This window comes from Lepus europaeus, chromosome X (assembly GCF_033115175.1).
Source record: "Lepus europaeus isolate LE1 chromosome X, mLepTim1.pri, whole genome shotgun sequence".
Classification (NCBI taxonomy): Eukaryota; Metazoa; Chordata; class Mammalia; order Lagomorpha; family Leporidae; genus Lepus; species Lepus europaeus.
The window spans coordinates 101,959,556-101,979,028 of record NC_084850.1 but is presented as its reverse complement, the minus strand read 5'-3'; the positions used below and the strand labels follow the sequence as shown (position 1 = coordinate 101,979,028).

The window sequence follows — 19,473 nt, the reverse complement described above, 5'->3', positions numbered from 1 at the left end:
ATTAAAGTTAAAAGTGGTGGTTAGGGTCACTCGTTAATTTCCCACACTTCTGAACCCTGGACTGTATTAAAAATCTCTTCAAGGAAAATCCAGAAGCAGAAAGTTTCATACTCTGCTTTTAAGGTTTCAGATAAAACAGTGTTACTCTGTTATTACCAGAAATTTAAAAGTGATCTTAAATTGTCATTTTGTTGCACTCCTCAAAGCCATATCACCTTCCATTGGCTGGGAAGGCTCATAAGCCTACCGCCTCTGGCCCTCAATTGGCACATTAATTGTTCTGCAGCTGAGATAGAGCCTATCAATGTCGTCCGCAGCGCACAGCCTGCCTTTCGCTGCCATTGGCTAACCCAGCTGCCTGTCAGGGGCTGGAGTCGAAAGCGGATTCTGCAATTGGCTGGGTTGGCCGAGGAAGCCAATCTTTGAGGACACCGAGTCAGACTTGCAGTCTCAGGCAAAAGTATCTGTGGGCTCATCTCCCCCAGATTGGGTAGCCGAGGGAGGGTAGCAGAGATGGCGTTCTCCAGGCAGCCACAGCGGGAGGCACTGGGAAGTGCGAGGGCATGTTTTAGAGCAGGTCTTCCCGCACGCAGCACTGCTGGGGCGGATGTGAGATCCTTTAAGGAGGTGCTCCGGCCCCCATCGTTGTTAAACACTTTTTATCAGACTTGAGTTTCTGAAGCAATCTCTCTTGTGTCTTCTGGTTAGGGCAGCCCCAGCCTCACTTTCCGCGTCTGAAAAATGGGTAGCATTACAACAGCAGTTGGTGAACGCTTGAGGTTGGTGAACGCTTGAGGTTTTTTTTAAAAAAAATGTCAGGCCCGTTTCTCAGAATTGAAAAGTAACAATAGTAAAAACCAACAACCACTTTAAAATCTTTAAAAGTTTCTAGGTGGATAATTAGGAGGAGGATGTCAGAAAACCATAACCAGCTACTTCCAGCTTTAATGTTAATGCATAGATCTTCTGATGGTTTAAAATATGATGATGATGATGGTGACAAAAATCCAAATATTTTTAAAGTCTTCATGTCTTTCTCATAACTATGAGGTATTTGCCTGACCTCCTACCAGTTAAGATGGGTTTGGTGAATCTAGGAGTCCTTGGGGGAAACAGGATTGCCTTTGGGTAGGCTTCACATCTCCCACCTTTCCACCTCACCCAGCATGCTGTGCAAGGAGCTTGTGCTAGGGTTTTGCCCTTTTTGTAAACATTGGGCAATGGAGCCAGAAGTCTGTCTTCAAACACTGCCCAGAAAATGAATTTTAAAGGCAAATTTAAATAATATTGAAACATCTTGGAGCTCCTCACTAGAGCTTTGTGTCCAAGCCTTAGATCCATATTGATCTCTTGACCTCTCACCTACATGACAGCAGACACTTCGTACTGTATAAACAGCTAGTCTGTAAGGGAGGGGGCTCTCTCTCTCTCTCTCTCTCTCTCTCTGCTGTGCGTTCACCTGGGAGTAAGCCCCTCCCAGGCTTTAATCTGAATAAACCTGGTCTGGCTGTGGCTTCTTCATGTCTCTTCTTTCCCAACAGTAGTGGCCCCCAGAACTCCTGCACTGGCAGACGGAGCTTTAGGGGACTAGGGACTGAATTTCAGAAAAGAATTTTTTTTTCTTTCTTGCTTTTCAATTTTTCAGCATTTTAAATTTTATTTGAATGAGGGTGGAGAGAGAGGTCTCCCATTTGCTGGTTGGAGGGATACCCACAATAGCCAGGGCTGGGCCAAGCTGAAATCAGCAGCCCGGAACTCAATCTGCGTCTCTCACTAGACAGGGACCCAAGTACTTGGAGCTATCACCTGCTGCTTCCCAGGATGTCCATTAGCAGGAAGCTGGAATTGGAAGCCGAGGTGGGACTTGAATCCAGGCACTCTGATACAGGATTTGAGTGTTCTAAGCAGCCACTTAACTACCATGTCAAACATTCACCCCAAGATTTTAATTCTCTAACCAACAAGAATTTGTAAGAAATCAAAATGTTTAGAATTATATATGAAGTCATTTTTGCCATGCATTTTTGAGGTATATTTTACATACCATACACACCCATTTTCAGACTGTAATTCCATGAATGCTGACAAGTGCACACAGGATAGTCCAATCACCTCTAAATTTTCATCAAGCCAGTCTTAGTTTTCTGTTGCTATAACTGAATACTTGAGACTGAAGGACTTGTAAAGAAAAGAGATTTGGGGCTGGCGCTGTGGCATAGTAGGCTAAGCCTCTGCCTGCAGCCCCAGCATCCCTTATGGGCACTGCTTCCAGTCACAGCTGCTCCTCTTCTGATCCAGCTGCCTGCTAATTAGCCTGGGAAAGCAGCAGAAGATGGCTCAAGTACTTGGGCCTCTGCATCCGCATGGGATGCCTGGAGGAGACTCCTGTCTCCTGGCTGCAGATCGGCCCAGCTTCCAGCCATTGCGGCTATTCAGAGAGTGAACCAATGGATGGAAGACCTCTCTCTCTCTCTCTCTCACTCTGCCTCTCAAATAAATAAATAAATAAATCTTAAAAAAAAGAAAAGATATTTGCTTTGGCTCACTGTTCTGAGCCAAACTGTAATCTGTAGTCAGTTCCCTTTCATTGCCGAATGATATTTCATTATCCCATTGTTGTGTTTCTTTGTCGGTTCTGTCGTTGGACACCCAGGCTGTTTCCAGTTGTTGTTGTTTGTTGTTGTTGTGAACAGCTAATGTGAACATTCATACACAAGTTCCTGTCTGCTCATATTGCAGTAGCACCCTGTGGCCGACTCACTGGAGCCAATTTTGCCCTTCTCTGGTTCAATGGTGTCGTATCAGTAGCTTGAAATAAGTCATGGTAGGAGTCGTTAGTTCACACAATTGGCAACTGCTATAAAATAGAGCTTGCTTTCCTCCTGGAAAGCCGGTTGTTAAATATACATTAGCACACCACTGGACGTGTGCTCTCATTTCTCTGGAGTACATAATAGGAGTGAGGTTGCTGGATCACATGGTAGGTCTATGTTCACACGAAGGTGCCGCACTGTTTTCAAAGATCCAACTAGGAAAATGGGGGAGGGCCAATGAAAGTTATAAGACAGCCCACTCAGCAGAACTTCTGTTTCCTTACAGGCAGAGAAAGCACTCGGTAAATACATATCAAAACGTGTTGAACCCCTCCCCGTCCTGTCCCCCACACACCCACACCCAGTGACCTTCCTTCAGTCTTTCCATTTCATTGCCGGACAAGGGACGACTCTCCAAACAGGAGGATATAGTCATTTCAAACACAATAGGACATTCAGACTTTGGGGGAAACAATTAAAAAAGAAAAAAAAAAAAAAGCTCTTGCCAATCCAGTGCAAACTCTCCAGAAAGGTAGAAAAGAATGAGAACGTTTTATTTTTGAATAAACATTAAGCCGGACTGCGATGCACATCGCAAGCAATCCGCTAGAGAGATTTCGAAGGCAGATACAACCCATCACACCCATGTTCTCAAAATAACCAGGAACTTGTCCTCAAGGAAGGAAATTCCACAGCACGATTTGGTATGCACAGTTGCTCGCTCATTCACCTGGTCATTAGGGTGGCCGGCTGCTTTAGCTTATTGCCTTTATCCAGAAGCAGACTGAAGCTCTGTGACAAGCGGGTACCGACTTGGTGCCAGTCACGTAGACCAAATTCCCAGGAAGACTAGGAGCTTAGGGATGTTACTTTCCTGAGTGTTTACATTTCAAGGAGATGGCTCCCAGGCCCTTAAGAAAAACATTCCGGGATTGTACAACCCGCAAGAGGCCTAGCAAGCTTTTCAAAAGATTTACAGACATCTCAAAGGGACAGGGAAACTATTTACAAGTTTTCTAAAGGAAATGCTCTAAGCTTCAAAGGGTGGCAAACGGGATGGAGACCTCCCTGGCTGCCTAGGACTCGTGTTTACGTTTCCCAAAACAGCGGGTCGCCCAAGAGCCTTTGAACCCCCCAGCCGCAGCCACGCCACAGACCTACTATTATCAAAGGCTAGGAACTATAACTACAGTCTCCCAGACGTCGTAGGTCATTTGGTTTGACTCGAGCCCATTTCAAAGACAGTAAAACTGAGACACAGGAAAACCCTAAAACGGTGCTTAGAGTATTGTCCCAAAAACTTTGCTTAAGGATTTCCTGACCCATTTTCTGAAACCTTTAAAGTCTGCGCCCAAATGACCGGAAAAAAAAAAAAGCTCTGGTTTATTCCTGCATGGCAAGATTGGGGTTAAAGCCCTTGGCACGCACTCCCCACTCCTGGCTGCGCTTGCGCGAGTCCGCTGGAGTGAATTTGCCCCAGACCCTGACGTTTCAAGCGGCCCCTCCTAATCCGGAACACAACCCACATTCCGTCGTTCTGACTTGACAGGCGTGACGCTAATCCAATAAAAATGGAGGGCCGAGTCCCGCAGAGCCAATGGAGAAAATCCGAGGGGTGGTGGAGGCGGATTGTGTGAGGAACCAAGAAGACAGGCCCAAGATGGAGGCGGCGGCGGCTGTAGCGGCGTGACAGGTGAGGGCGGGTCCGACAGGGTTCGGTTGTTGGAGCGACCGCCAGACACGGGCAGGGCGCCCGGGCCAAAAACTCAGCTCCAGGATGGCTGCGCCTGGGCCACGGCGCCCCCCGCCCGGAACCGGAGGAGTGGTTTGACCCGGGGCGAGACCATAGTAGACAGCGGGGGTAGGGTGGATAAGACAGGAGCAAGGCAGTCGTGATGGTTTCGCCCGCCGCGAGTGCCAGCGCGCCTGCGCAGAGCCTGGAACCCTTTTGGAGGCGGGACCAGGCCGAGTGGGGTCTGGGGTACCTGGTTCCTGGGTTGTGTCTTAACCTCTTAAGGGGTGCGATGACCTTTTGTTACCAGCTCCAGGGAGTGCATGGAGTTGCGGCTCATTCCCTAGTGTTCTTATTCTGGATCACTGCCTGACCTCCAAGGGAATATCAAGAGGAGTCCCCCATTTCCCATCCTTAATCCTCCCCAATCTCCTTCCGTGAATTGCCCACTCGGTTTGTACCAGTCATGTGTCTGTGACCCCTCATTAGCTATCGAGAGAATTTTGGAGCCCCCTCCCGTCCCCCACCTCACCTCTATTTTTGTCACCTTCCCTTCCATTACCTTCCCTTTCCCTTTCCTCAGGACAACGTGTGGTGCGCCCACCACTACCACTGGTGTTTGGCCCGATGTCTGCCGGCCCCTGAGATCCACCCCTGTCTCCATGACAGTCCCTAGTGGCCCTTATTAAATGCCCATCAGCATAGTGTCTGCTGATTCCTGTGTGCACTGCTGATCTGGGCCTGGTGACCTCTCCTAGCTCCCTAACACAGTGTCTGTGTGATGCTGCCATCCACATTGCACCCCAGTGCTTAGGGATGTCCACGGTGTCCTTTGCCAACACAGCTTGGTGCAGCCTGCCTTCTACCCAAACTGAGGGCGGTACCAGGAGCCTCGTTTCCCCCCTCAGCATGGTACCTGGTAACCACCCCTCTCCATCAGAAAGCCTGAACAACCTGTTCATGGCCATTATACTTCTGGCACCCCCAGTGCAGTGTGGGCTGACTCCTCCATCAGTCCCAGCACAGAGTGTGCCTCTTTGCAGAGTGTTCCCTGCTTCTCTGTCCCTCCTCTCCGTGCCCCGTGCGGTGAACCTGAGCCCTCGGCACCCCAGCACGCTGAGATAAGCACCAAGGAGAGTCTGAGCGGAGGCGGGATTGGATGAAGTTCCAGTGTTAACAGACTCCCTCCAGCTGTTGTGTGAAACGAGTATGCAGAGTGGAATGGGATCCTGGAGTTGGAATTTTGTTTTTGTCTCCGACCACGTGGCTTTCCGACTGTCATCACTAGACTTCTGAATTCCTCCTTTGTTTGTCTCCTCCTAGGAGCCTCATGGCACCTGCCCAACACCACCTCAGCCCGTCTTGACAAAGTCTTAGGCTCCATGGAGCCGCCACGAGGTCCCCCTGCCAACGGGGCCGAGCCGTCCCGGGCAGTGGGCACCGTGAAAGTGTACCTGCCCAACAAGCAACGCACGGTGGTGAGTCACAGCAGCGAGACTGGCCGGGGTTGAACCCAGTTCTCAGTGGGAGATCGGGAGGGTGGTGGGGCCCCGGGGGCGGCCTCTGCAGAGGGTTGCGTCACCTGGGACCCCTGTGGACTGCTGAGGGTACTCGCTTCTGCACGCACATGCACAGGTAACTGTCCGGGATGGCATGAGTGTCTACGACTCTCTAGACAAGGCCCTCAAAGTGCGGGGTCTCAATCAGGACTGCTGTGTGGTGTACCGACTCATCAAGGGGTAAGTGTGGCAGCCCCACGCCCACCCACTCCTTCTTCGTCTGTTGTGGCATCTTCCATTCATCCAGTGAAACAATGCCAGTGGCCCTGCTGTCATTTCATTAGTTTAGTGGCCTTTATGGTCATAGCTCATTCTACCCTGGGCCCCAGAGTCCTCCCCGCCCCCCACTCTGCTCCGTCAGCTCCTCCCAGAGTTCACCTGTCTCGTTCTTTAAAAATTTCATTGAGTCCCCAATTCTGTCTTTCCTCGGTTTCCCCTTTTCTGATGAGTTGGCCCTTTCTGGCCTTCTGCTCGTTCCTGCGTGCTGAGGTTGCGTGGTTTCTTCTTCAGTGCACACATCGTGTTTTATTGGTTTTATTCAACTAGCACCGGGCAGCTTAGCACTTCTGAGATGTAGTGGTTTAGTCTCATTTTCTTCTTGTCTCATGGTGAGGAGCATGGTCCCTTCAGGGCATTCTGTGACTCCTTACCCTGTGGCCCCGGGCAGGTCACTGACTCCCTCTGGCATCTGTTCTTCCATCTGTGAAATGGGGGCAAGCATGCTTGACTCCATCCTAGAGTTGCTGTGATGAGAATTAAACATAGCAGGATTACTGCATGAATGGCAGGCTTAAAAGGCCTTGGGATGGAGGAGGGGAACCTGCTTCCCCCCGGCTCCTGTTCCCCCCCACCAGCAGTCATTCCCTTCCATGCCACCTGCAGGCGAAAGACAGTCACTGCCTGGGACACGGCCATCGCCCCCCTGGATGGCGAGGAGCTCATTGTCGAGGTCCTCGAAGACGTCCCGCTGACCATGCACAATTTTGTGAGTGCAGGGGGACCAGTCGGGCAGGCTGAGGCGGGGTGGGGTGAGGAGGGCCCTTGACCGGGCCTCAAACTTCATTGTTGTGTGGCGGCAGGTGCGCAAGACCTTCTTCAGCCTGGCGTTCTGTGACTTCTGCCTTAAGTTTCTGTTCCATGGTTTCCGCTGCCAAACCTGTGGCTACAAGTTCCACCAGCATTGTTCCTCCAAGGTTCCCACAGTGTGTGTGGACATGAGTACCAGCCGCCGACAGTGAGCCTGGCTGGGGGGTGGGGCGGGGAGGGGAAGGATGGAGGCCCCATCACAAGGCCCGGAGGCACAGCTGACCCACACATCTTTGCTTTACACCCTGAATGCCCTCAAGGTTCTACCACAGCACCCAGGATTTGTCCGGAAGCTCCAGGCAGCATGAGGCTCCCTCCAGCCGCCCCCTGAATGAGCCACTCACCCCCCAGGGTCCCAGGTAGGGATGCCTGAGCTCAAGGGCTACTACACAAGAAGGTCTGGGGGCCCCTGGACCCCCACAAGCCCTACTTGATACATTTGTGTACAAGCAGGGACTCAGTACCTGCAGGTGAGGGCATGGAGCTGCATGACCTTGGGCAAATCACTCGTCTCTTTGGGCCTCAGTTTTCCCATTGGGAAAGAGGGGATAATGAGGGTTTCTACAAAATAGAGTCCTACTATGAGGAGTAAATGAATTAAAGATTTGCCCAAGCTGGCGCCGCGGCTCACTAGGCTAATCCTCCGCCTTACGGCGCCGGCATACCGGGTTCTAGTCCCGGTCAGGGCACCGGATTCTGTCCCGGTTGCCCCTCTTCCAGTCCAGCTCTCTGCTATGGCCCGGGAGTGCAGTGGAGGATGGCCCAAGTGCTTGGGCCCTGCACCCCATGGGAGACCAGGAGAAGCACCTGGCTCCTGCCATCGGATCAGCGCAGTGCGCCAGCCACAGCGCGCCAGCCGTGGCGGCGATTGGAGGGTGAACCAACGGCAAAGAAAGACCTTTCTCTCTGTCTCTCTCTCTCACTGTCCACTCTGCCTGTCAAAAAATAAAAAAAATTAAAAAAAAAGATTTGCCCAGTGATTAATTAGAACAGGATCTGGCATAGAGTAAATATTCTATTCTTTTGAATATTAATTGTGCATATTCATAAGCATGTAACTACACTGTTAATTGTTCTACCACTATAACCATGCTCAAGCCTTCCCACTTTAAAATACATATTATTTTATCATAAGCTACTTCCCTTATACACGTTTCTCTTTGATGTTAAGTATTATAATATGATAATATATCTATATAAAATATGTTGTTACTCTAATATAATTTGTAATGTGTATATATTTATATGGCATATTTATGTTACTGTATTCTGTGTTGTGTTGCATCATATTTTTATATAATGGAGAGCACCATATATTTTTATATAAAAAGGTAAGGATAGGGTATTGTATTATTTGTAATTATGGGTGTGTGTAGATGCATTTCCTTTGAATTTTATTTTAGGAAAATAGGCATTAAGAAATATTTTTATAATGTGATAATGTGTGTAACATGTATAACATGTACCATTCCATTATGTATAGTTTTAAACATTGCCACTCCATTATAGATGATGCATGTTCTGTAATCCATAATCTATTTGAGTAGACCATATCTAATATTAGTCTACTAGAACCTGTCTAATATGTATTTATATAGTGTCACCCTCTTCCCTCCTCCCCCTTTGGCAACTTGTCTTTGCTATGTCCCTAGCTCTTTCCCTACCCTTCCCACCCCCCAGGGCCTCTTTCTGTCTCCTTTTTTTTTTTGCTTTGTTTTTTGTCTTCCTTGCACCTGTCACTGGGTGGCATATTATGCATTTCTTTGTTTTGTATTTTCTCTCTGCCCCTACTGGAATGTCAGCCCCAGAAGAGCAAGAGCTTTTATTGGTGGTGTTTACAGTTTTACTTTTACCTCCTGGGGCAGTGTCTGGCACACAGCAGGCACTCAATAAATGTCTCTGGAGCAAATGAATTGTGGGGCGATGCGGGAAGCTGGTGTCTGCTGGTGGAGGGAGCTCTCTTGGTTCCTGGATTCATTCCACAGTGATTTCACAGCCTTTCCCCCATCAGCTCCTGCACCCAGCACCGTGACCCGGAGCGTTTCCCCTTCCCTGCCCCGGCCAACGCCCCCCTTCAGCGCATCCGCTCCACGTCCACTCCCAATGTCCACATGGTCAGCACCGCAGCCCCCACGGACTCCAGCCTCATGCAGGTGGGTGCCCAGGGGCATGCTGGGCAGAGGGGAGAACCATTCCTCTTGGCCTCCACATCCTCGCTTTGACCCCTGTCTCTCTTCTTTCAGCTCACTGCCCAGAATTTCGGCACTGATGGTGAGCCCTGTGAAACCCATACCCTGCCCCTCCCCCACCCCTGCCACTCCCACCTGCCTCCACTCATGCTCTCCACACTGCAGCTGCTGGTGGTAGAGGTGGTGGTGATGGAGCCCCCCGGGGGAGCCCCAGCCCGGCCAGCATGTCCTCGGGGAGGAAGTCCCCACATTCCAAGTCACCATCAGAGCAACGAGAACGGAAGTCCACAGCCGATGACAAGAAGAAAGTGGTACGTTCAAGGAGGAACCTTTGGAGGGCACCACAGGCTGAGGGATGTGGGACATGGGAGGTGGGATGTGGGACGTGGCAGGCCCCAGGCCCTTCAGATGCCACCTGTCTGACCCGCAGAAGAACCTGGGGTACCGGGACTCGGGCTATTACTGGGAGGTACCCCCCAGTGAGGTGCAGCTGCTGAAGAGGATCGGGACTGGCTCATTTGGCACCGTGTTTCGTGGACGGTGGCACGGCGACGTGGCCGTGAAGGTGCTCAAGGTGGCCCAGCCCACAGCCGAGCAGGCCCAGGCCTTCAAGAACGAAATGCAGGTGCTCAGGTGAGGTTGCATTGGGGTGGGGGATGGGGGGAGGGAGAGGTTTTTGGGGGGGCATGGCAGGCACAGCTGGGCACCTTTTTGGGCAAAAGCTGTGCTTGGGGCCCTGCCTGGATGGGACCTGTGTTTGTGTAGTGTTCCAATGGTGATTGAAAGTCTTCCCTGTCTGTCCCCCTGGGGCAAGTTTGGAGAACCTCTTGGGATGCTTGTGTGGGTGTTTGGGTGAATACTGATAGGAAGTGGCACCCATGCATCCCCCAGTGGAGGTCTTGTCATTTGCCTGCTGTGAACTGGGGCCGGGGGGTGGGGGCTAGGGGCATGATTCACAGCATTATGGACCCTTGCATGATGAGTCTAACATTAGTTAACCGCTGTGCCAGGCAGGCCTGTGGCCAGCCTTGCCCTTTGCTTGCTTGCACCACATCATTAATGATATGGTACTGTGGCATGTTCTTGTTCTTAATCAACTATAACAGGAGCTTAATTTTAAAAAGCACTAGTCATTATCATCATTATCATAATGATTCTGTAATATTATAGGTGCTATAATTGATCAGTAATTCATACTAGTACTTTATTCACACCGCAAAACCCAGGTGGTCCCTTTTTGTCACTATCGTTCCTACATAGCATAGTCTCATGTACCCATATATCGTGGAGGTTGTACCTGGCAGCATCTGCCACTCTGGGGCTGTTGACACAGGCTTTTGCACTCTGTCCAATGGGTGCAATTATGTCACAGAGTCTGTATCATCATTGTTACTTGTGTGATTTATTTTTATTTATATAAGGTGAACAAATTTCATGTATTTTCATATATACAGATTTAGGAACATTGTGATACCTTCCATCCTACCTTCCCTGCCACCCACATTTCCACCCTCACTCTTCTTTCCTTTCTTATTTTTTCTTTTAAAATCTCTTTTTAAGGATGTATTTCCAGTTTGTTTTGTAATCAAGCTTCCCCCCCCCCCCACACAGTAAGTACAGAATTCAACAAATAGAAGAAAGAAACCACTGTTCCTCAACAGTATAGACAAGGGCTTTAAACAATAATAAAATCTCAAAATGTCCATTTTGCTAATATACATAACATTTTTTGTACTCTGTTACTACAGATCAGGGAAAATGATATTGGTCTTTTTGGGATGGGCTTATTTCACTAAGCATAATGATTTCCAGTTGCAACTGCTTTGTTGCAAAAAACAGGATTTCATTAGTACTCCATAGTGTATATATACCACAATTTCTTTATCCAGTCACCAGCTGATAGGCATAGGGGTTGATTCCATTTCTTAACTATTGTGAATTGAGCTGCAATAAATATGGGGGTACAGATAACTCATTTATATGATGATTTCATTTCACTTGCATAAATTCCTGGGAGTGGGATGGCTGGGACATACTGTAGACCTATTTTCAGATTTCTGAGGAATCTCCATACTGTCTTCCATAATGGTTGTACTAGTTTACATTCCCATGAGCAATGAATTAGGGGACACTTTCCCCCATATCTTCACCAGCATTTTTTTAAATTTTTGTATGATAGCCATTCTAACTGGGGTGAAGTGAAACCTCATTATGGTTTTGATTTGCATTTCCTTGGTCACTAGTGGACCTGAGAATTTTTTCATGTCTGTTAGCCATTTGAATTTCATCCTTAGAAAAATGCCTCTTTATGTCCTTTGCCCATTTCTTAACTGGATTGTTTGTTTAATTGTTGAGTTTCTTGAGCTCTTTATAGATTCTGGATATTAATCAGTTCCATAGATTGTAAAAATTTTCTTCCATTCTGTTGATTGCCTCTTCACTTTGTTGAGTGTTTCCTTTGCAGTATAGAAGCTTCTTAGCTTGATGTAATCCCATTTGTCTATTTTTGCTTTTATTGCCTGTGCTTCTGGGGTCTTTACAAGAAGTCTTTGCCTATGCCAGTATCTTACAGAGTTTCCCAAAATTTCTCCTCTACTAATTTGATGGTATCAGGTCATAGAATTAACTCCTTGATCCATTTTGAGTTGATTTTTGTTTAAGGTGTATGGTCTTGTTTCATACTTCTGCATGTGCAGATCCAATTTTCTAAGCACCATTTGTTGAAGAGACCGTCCTTTGTCCAGGGATTGATTTTAGCCCCTTTGTCAAAGATTAGTTGGTTCTAGATGCATGGATTGATTTGTAGGGTTTCTACTCTGTTCTGTTGATCTGTCTACATGCCTATTTTCATGCCAGTACCAGGCATGATTGTAACTCCCCTGAGGTATGTCTTGAAATATGGTATTTTGGGGCCGGCGCTGTGGCTCACTTGTTTAATCCCCCGCCTGCAGTGCCGGCATCACATATGGGCGCCGGGTTCTAGTCCCGGCAGCTCCTCTTCCAGTCCAGCTCTCTGCTGTGGCCCGAGAGGGCAGTGGAGGATGGCCCAAGTGCTTGGACCCCTGCACCCGCATGGGAGACCAGGAAGAAGCACCTGGCTCCTGGCTTTGGATCAGTGCAGTGCTGGCCATAGTGGCCATTTTGAGGGTAAACCAACGGAGGGAAGACCTTTCTCTCTGTCTCTCTCTCTCACTTCTATAACTCTACCTGTCAAATAAAAAAAAAATATATATATATGGTATTTTGATGCCTGCAGCTTTGTTTTCATTGTTTAAGATTGCTTTAGCTATTCTGGGTCTCTTGTGTTTCCATTATCATTTTAGCATTGTTTTTTCTAGATTTGAGAAGAATGCCATTGTTATTTTGATTGGAATCTCATTGAATCTGTAAATTGCTTTCAGTAGTATGGACATTTTGATAATTTTAATTATTCCAATCCACAAACATAGAAGATTCTTCTATTTTTTGTGTCTTATTTCTTTCTTTAGTGTTTTGTAATTTTCATTGTAGAAATATTTCATATCCTTGGTTAAATTTATTCCAAGGTATTTAACATTTTTTGTCACTATTGTGAATGGGATTGATCTTACAAGTTCTTTCTTAGCCATGGCATTGTCTGTGTATACAAAGGCTATTGATTTTTGTGTGTTGATTTTACAACCTTACCAAACTCTTGTATGAGTTCCAGTAGTCTCTTAGTGGAGTCTTCTGATTTCCCTATATATAGGATCATTTCGTCTGCAAACAGGGATAATTTGACTTCCTCCTTTCCAATTTATGTCCCTTTGATTTCTTTTTCTTGCTTAATGACTTTGGTTAAAACTTTCAGAACTATATTGAATAGTAGTGGTGAAAGTGGATATCCTTGTCTGGTTCTGGATCTTAGTAGAAAATGCTTCCAACTTTTCCTCATTCAATAAGATGCTGGCTGTGAATTTATTGTATACTGCCTTGATTGTGTTAAGGAATGTTCCTTCTATACCCAATTTGCTTAAGGTTTTTATCATGAAAATATTTTGTATTTTATCAAATTCTATCTCTTCATATGAGATAATCATATGCTTTTTATTCTTCAATTTGTTAATGTGATATATCACATTTATTGAATTGCATATGTTGAACCACCCTTGCATATCAGGGATAAATCCTACTTGGTCCAAGTGAGTGATCTTTCTGATGTGATGTTGGATTCAATTAGCTAATATTTTCTTGAGGATTTTTGCATCTATGTTCATCAGGGATATTGGTCTTTCTTTGTTATATCTTTTTCTGGTTTAGGAATTAGGGTGATGCCAGCCTCATAGAAGGAGTTTGGGAGGATTCTCTCCCTTTCAATTGTTTTGAATAATTTGAGAAGAATTGGAATTAGTTCTTCTTTAAAAGTTTGGTAGAATTCAGCACAAAACCATCTGGTCCTGGACTTTTCCTTGTTCGGAGGGTCTTTATTACTAATTCAATCTCCTTCTTGGTTATTGGTCTATTTAGGTTTTCTGCATCTTCATGACTGAATTTCAGTAGATTGTATGTGTCCAGAAATCTATCCATTTCTTCTGTATTTTTCAGTTTGTTGGCATATTCCCGATAACTTTTATTTATATGGTATCTGTTATTACATCTCATTTTTCATCTCTGATTATTATTATTGTTAATTTGGATCTTCTCCTTTTTTGGTTAGTTGGGGCAATATTGTATCAATTTTATTTATTTTTTGAAAGACCAGTTATTCATTTCACTGACGTTTTGTATCATTTTTCTGATCTCAATTTTTAAAAATTTCTTCTCTAATTTTAATTATTTCTTCCTACTAATTTTGGGTTTAATTTGTTCTTGTGTTTTTAGGTATTTGAGATGCATTGTTAGATCATTTATTTGATGCCTTTCTAATTTTTTGATGTAGGCAGTAATTGCTATAAACTTCCCTCTTAACATGGCTTTTGCTGTATCCCTTAGGTTTTGGTATGTTGTACTGTCATCTTCATTCGTTTCCCGGAATTTTTTTTATTTCTCTTTTGATTTCTTCTGTGACCTCACTGTTCACTCAGGAGGGTGTTGTTCAGTCTCCATGCGTATGCATATTTTCTGGAGTTTCTCAAGTTGTTTATTTCCAGCTTCATTCCATTGTGGTCAGAAAAGATATGTGGTATGATTTCAATTTTTTTGAATTTGTTGAGACTTGCTTTATGGCCTAGCATATGGTCTGTCCCAGAGAATGTTCCATGAACTCATGAAAAGAATGTGCATTCTGCAACTGTGTGATGAAGTGTTCTGTAGATATCAAATTAGATCCATTTTGTCCATCATATAGATTGGCTCTGTTGTTTGTTGATTTTCTGTCTAGTTGATCTGTCCATTGATGAAGGTAGGATGTTGAAGTCCCCTATTATTATTGTATGAGAGCCTGTTTCTCCCCTTTAAATACATTAACATTTGTTTTAAATAGTCAGGTGCCCTGGCATTGAGTACATATACATTTAATATAGTCATATCTTCCTTTTGAATTGATCCCGTAATCATTTTATAATGCCCTTCTTTGTCTCTTTTAACAGTTTTTGTACTAATGTCCTTTTTCTCTGATATTAGGATGGCTACTCCCGTTCTTTTTTGGCTTTCTCTCAGCATGGTGTATCTTTTCCCATTCTTTTACTTTCAGTGTGTGTCACACACTTGTGTGATCTTAGTCTTTATCCTCATAATGAATGTCACAGTAGAAAACTCTTGTTCTAGGTTCCTCTCTGTGAGCTGGCAGTTGAGTGCTGTTCATTTTTACTCTCATTCAGTTTTAACCATAGTCTTAACCACTATTTAGAATCCCTGTGTGATGTGTTACCCTCTCTGATGTGAGCAAAATGGCATCCTTGCTCTTTGCCTTTCTGCTACCAGTGTGTCTGTGGCTATTACTTCTTTCTAGAAGGAATGAAGGTTTTCTCAAAGTAGGGAGAAATGATTCATAGGGACCAAGTCCTGCAAGACAGACCCATGTACTTAGCAGCAAGAACAGGAAGAGTGACATTTTAATTTTTGTCTTGTTTTCAAATGTTTATTCATTTATTTTCGTCTACTTAAGAGGCAGAGAATCGGGAAGGGGAGGGATGCGGTGGGGGAGAGACACCATGTACTGGTTTACTTCCTGAAATGTTTGCAACAGCCAGGATTGGGCAGGCCAAAGCCAGAAGCTCAGAATTCACTCCAGGTCTCCCATGTAGGTGGCAGGGACCTAAGTACTTTAAGCCATTCTCTGCTACCTTCCAGGGTGTGCATCACCAGAAAGCTGGGTTGGAGCAGAGTAGCTGGCACTCAAACTAGCACTCCAATATATAATACTGGCATCCGTAGCATCGGCTTAACCCTCTGTGGCACAGTGCCCACTCCTGGAGAGTGAGATTTTCAGAGCGCTTCCTCTGTATGTTCAGCGCTGCGCTAAGCACCTTGTAGATTGCTTGTTCGCTTACTCCACTGGACATCCTCATAAGGTAGCTACTCTAGTGATCACGGTTGTACAGTTGAGCAACATGAGGCCCAAAGAGGTTAAGTGTCTTCCCCAAGGCTGTACAGTAACTGGGGAAGTCTAGTTTGGATGTAACAAGGATGTAACAAGGGCCCAGACTCCAAACTCTACCTCGAAGCCTGTCATGGCAATTAAGAGGCTGTAATCACTGTATCACCAGTATGTTTACCTTGCATTTATCTCAGTGTTATGTCAGTGTATCAGTGAAGAGGGTTGGCAGCAGGCCCAGGTAATGGTCTATGGCAGAGGTGTAGAGGGTGTTAACAGTTGGAGATGCTGCTGGTAGGCAGAGGAGTGGGGCTGCTGCTCCCTCCCTCCCGCTTTTGTGGGGAGACACTGATGAGGAAGCTCAGAGCATCAGTCCCCAGCAGGCGTGTCTCACACACTGATGGAACCTGGCAGCAGTCTGACCCTGAGTGCCCTAAAAGACAAAGTGAAAAGGAATGACAGAAGAGGGCAACAAACAGTGCCATTCCTGATGTTCAGCAAAGACCTGACAGTCACTGTCTTTCCTCCCCACCCGCAGGAAGACACGGCATGTCAACATCTTGTTGTTCATGGGCTTCATGACCCGACCGGGCTTTGCCATCATCACACAGTGGTGCGAGGGCTCCAGCCTCTACCACCACCTACATGTGGCCGACACGCGCTTTGACATGGTCCAGCTCATCGACGTGGCCCGGCAGACTGCCCAGGGCATGGAGTGAGTCTCAGGGTTTGGGGGAGGGGAGAGATAGGTGTATAGGAGCACCCAGCCAATTACTACCTGCCTGCACCTCCACAGCTACCTCCATGCCAAGAACATCATCCACCGAGACCTCAAGTCTAACAGTATCTACCTGTTTCTGGGTGAGGGCTTAGAGGGATGGTTCCTACAGGTGTGTTCTGGGGTTGAAGAGGGAGGGGCCTATGTCAACATGGCTAGCAGCTAGCGAGGGGGCTTTGGGGAGGGCTGTTGGTGAGGAGTCAAGCGCTCCTGGTTCACGTGTGATTCTTGGAGACTGGTCAGGGTCTGAGGTGTGGAAATTGTGGAGGACATTACAGGAAGTTCTGAGCAGGGCATGGCAGGTTCAGATCCCATTCGAGGGCCTTCTTGGCTGAGTCACAGAGGGGCCGAACGTGGAAGGCATTACTTGGAGCTCCCCTCTCCCATCCAGGTTGTGCATGGTTTGGGTGACATTGAGGGGTTTCTGGTCTGGGGCACTCATGGGTGAGAGATGTGGCTATTAGGAGTCCCTGTAGTGGCCCTTGACTCTGGTGGACATCTTCCTACATGAGGGGCTCACAGTGAAGATCGGTGACTTTGGCCTGGCCACCGTGAAGACGCGGTGGAGCGGGGCCCAGCCCTTGGAGCAGCCCTCGGGCTCTGTGCTTTGGATGGTGAGTTGGGCCACGGTGGTCAGGGGCCCATGGGGACATGGGCTCCTGGATTGTGGTGTGTGGTCTTAGCAGGGACGGGGATCCCTACATCAGGTATGGATGTCCGAACTATTCACATTCTCTCTCATCTGAGTGGCTCTGAGTTGTACCTGCTGTGGCCAGTGGCATGTAAGAGCACGGGCCAGCCATTTGCTGACTCCCACACTCCCCTGTCTGGTCTGGCCTCTTGAAGGCGGCTGAGGTGATCCGCATGCAGGACCCGAACCCCTACAGCTTCCAGTCGGACGTCTATGCCTATGGGGTTGTGCTCTACGAACTCATGACCGGCTCACTGCCTTACAGCCACATTGGCAGCCGTGACCAGGTGAGCTACACACCAGACTCACAGTTCCCCGGACTGTGGGACCCCTTCAGGCTTCCACACTCCAGATCCTTCCTTTGCACAGACCAAAAATACCATACTTGCCCCAGGAAGCTCAAATTTTCTAAGAGGGGAACTCCCAGAATCCTCTGGACTCCAGACAATTTGTATAAATCCTTTTGGTCTCCCATACTCAGGTTCCTCTCCTTCCTACACATCCACATTCCTCTGTGACACAATCGTCAAAGTCCAGAATCCCTCGAATACCTTAGGCCTCCCCACAACACCCAGAAGCCCCCAGGACCACTGGGTACTCAAAGTCCCCCAGTTTCCTTAGCCCAGAATCTCATTTCTCCAGAAACATTCCCTCTGTGCTTCCAAAATACACATAGACACTGACAATCACCCAGGTGTTGGTTATCTGGTGGGACTGGGGGCCCTGGACTCTCACAGTTCTTCAAGTTCAAGGACCAGAACCTCCCTAGGCCTCAGAAACCCAGGCTACAGTTACCAAGTCTTTGGACCCTAAACATAGTCTTATACAGGCCACATGGAGCCATAGACTTCTAGGCCCCAAGCTCCAAAGAAATACAAGGTCCCTCAGAGCCAGAACTCCATGTTTTCCCAAGACCTCGTACTGTCCAGGCCCTAAGCTCCCTGAAAACTTGTGGATCCATAATTCTCTGGGCCCCAGACACCTGAAATCCTTGACACCTCCCAAATTAACTCCCTCTGTTCTGTAAGCAGATAATCTTGCCATGTCCTTAGAGACCCATAATCCTCAGCTCTAGTGTTCAGAGTACCCCATGAACCCCCAAAATGAGCCTCTTGCATCTTTCAAACACCAGAATTTCCTGGCCTGGACACCAGGTCACCTCCTTTCTATTGCCCCTGCCCAGATCATCTTTATGGTGGGCCGTGGCTATCTGTCCCCGGACCTCAGTAAAATCTCCAGCAACTGCCCCAAGGCCATGCGGCGCCTGCTGTCTGACTGCCTCAAGTTCCAGCGGGAGGAGCGGCCCCTCTTCCCCCAGGTGAGCCACTTGGGAGGACTGGGCACCCTGGAGGGACTTGGAGGAGGAGGAGGGACTTGGAGGAGATCGAGCTAGGTGTGACTGTGAACCATGTTGGAGGCTCCCAGGTGTATGTGGTGTGTGTGTTTCCCCATCAGGCTGGGGCCTGGAGGTATTAGGGTGCCCATGGGACTTTGGACATCCCTACTCACCACTCCCCTCTCCCCACCTCCAGATCCTGGCCACGATTGAGCTGCTGCAGCGGTCACTCCCCAAGATTGAGCGGAGTGCCTCTGAACCCTCCTTGCACCGCACCCAGGCTGACGAGCTGCCTGCCTGCCTCCTCAGTGCAGCCCGCCTTGTGCCTTAGGCCCCACCCTCAGCCAGTGGGGGCCAATCTCAGCCTGCCACGCCAAGGAGCCCTGCCCACCCACCAACCAATCAATGTTCCTTCTCTGCCTTGATACTGCCTCAGGATCCCCCATCCCCCACCCTGGGAGATGAGGAGGTCCCCAATGTGCTCTTCCAGTTCGTCTGGAATTGGGGGATTCCCCCAAAGACTGAGACCCCCTGCCCCCTCCGTAATTTGTTTTGCTCTTGGCTTTGGGGATACTTGTAAATTTGGGGAGCTCCTCCATCCCTAATGGATGGGATTTGTGGCAGGGATTCCACTCAGAACCTCTCTGGAATTTGTGCCTGATGTGCCTTCCACTGGATTTTGGGGTCCCCAGCACCCCGTGTGGATTTGGGGGTCCCCTTTTGTGTGTGTGTGTGTGTGTGCCCCCTGCCATTCAAGGACTCCCTTCTTTTTTCACCAAGAAGCACAGAATTCTGC

General features: G+C 47.7%; 1 protein-coding gene across 1 annotated transcript; it reads left to right on the top strand.

The window, feature by feature from the left end:
• Positions 1–4,409: 4,409 nt before the first annotated feature.
• On the top strand, positions 4,410–19,473 carry ARAF (A-Raf proto-oncogene, serine/threonine kinase). Its single transcript, XM_062183221.1, has 16 exons — positions 4,410–4,506; positions 5,869–6,023; positions 6,181–6,284; positions 6,987–7,089; positions 7,184–7,338; positions 7,451–7,549; positions 9,202–9,343; positions 9,434–9,461; positions 9,545–9,690; positions 9,810–10,012; positions 16,411–16,587; positions 16,669–16,715; positions 17,146–17,264; positions 17,497–17,628; positions 18,525–18,659; positions 18,874–19,473. The coding sequence occupies exons 2-16, from the start codon at positions 5,928–5,930 to the stop codon at positions 19,006–19,008; spliced, it is 1,821 nt and encodes a 606-aa protein (XP_062039205.1). The 5' UTR covers positions 4,410–4,506; positions 5,869–5,927; the 3' UTR covers positions 19,009–19,473.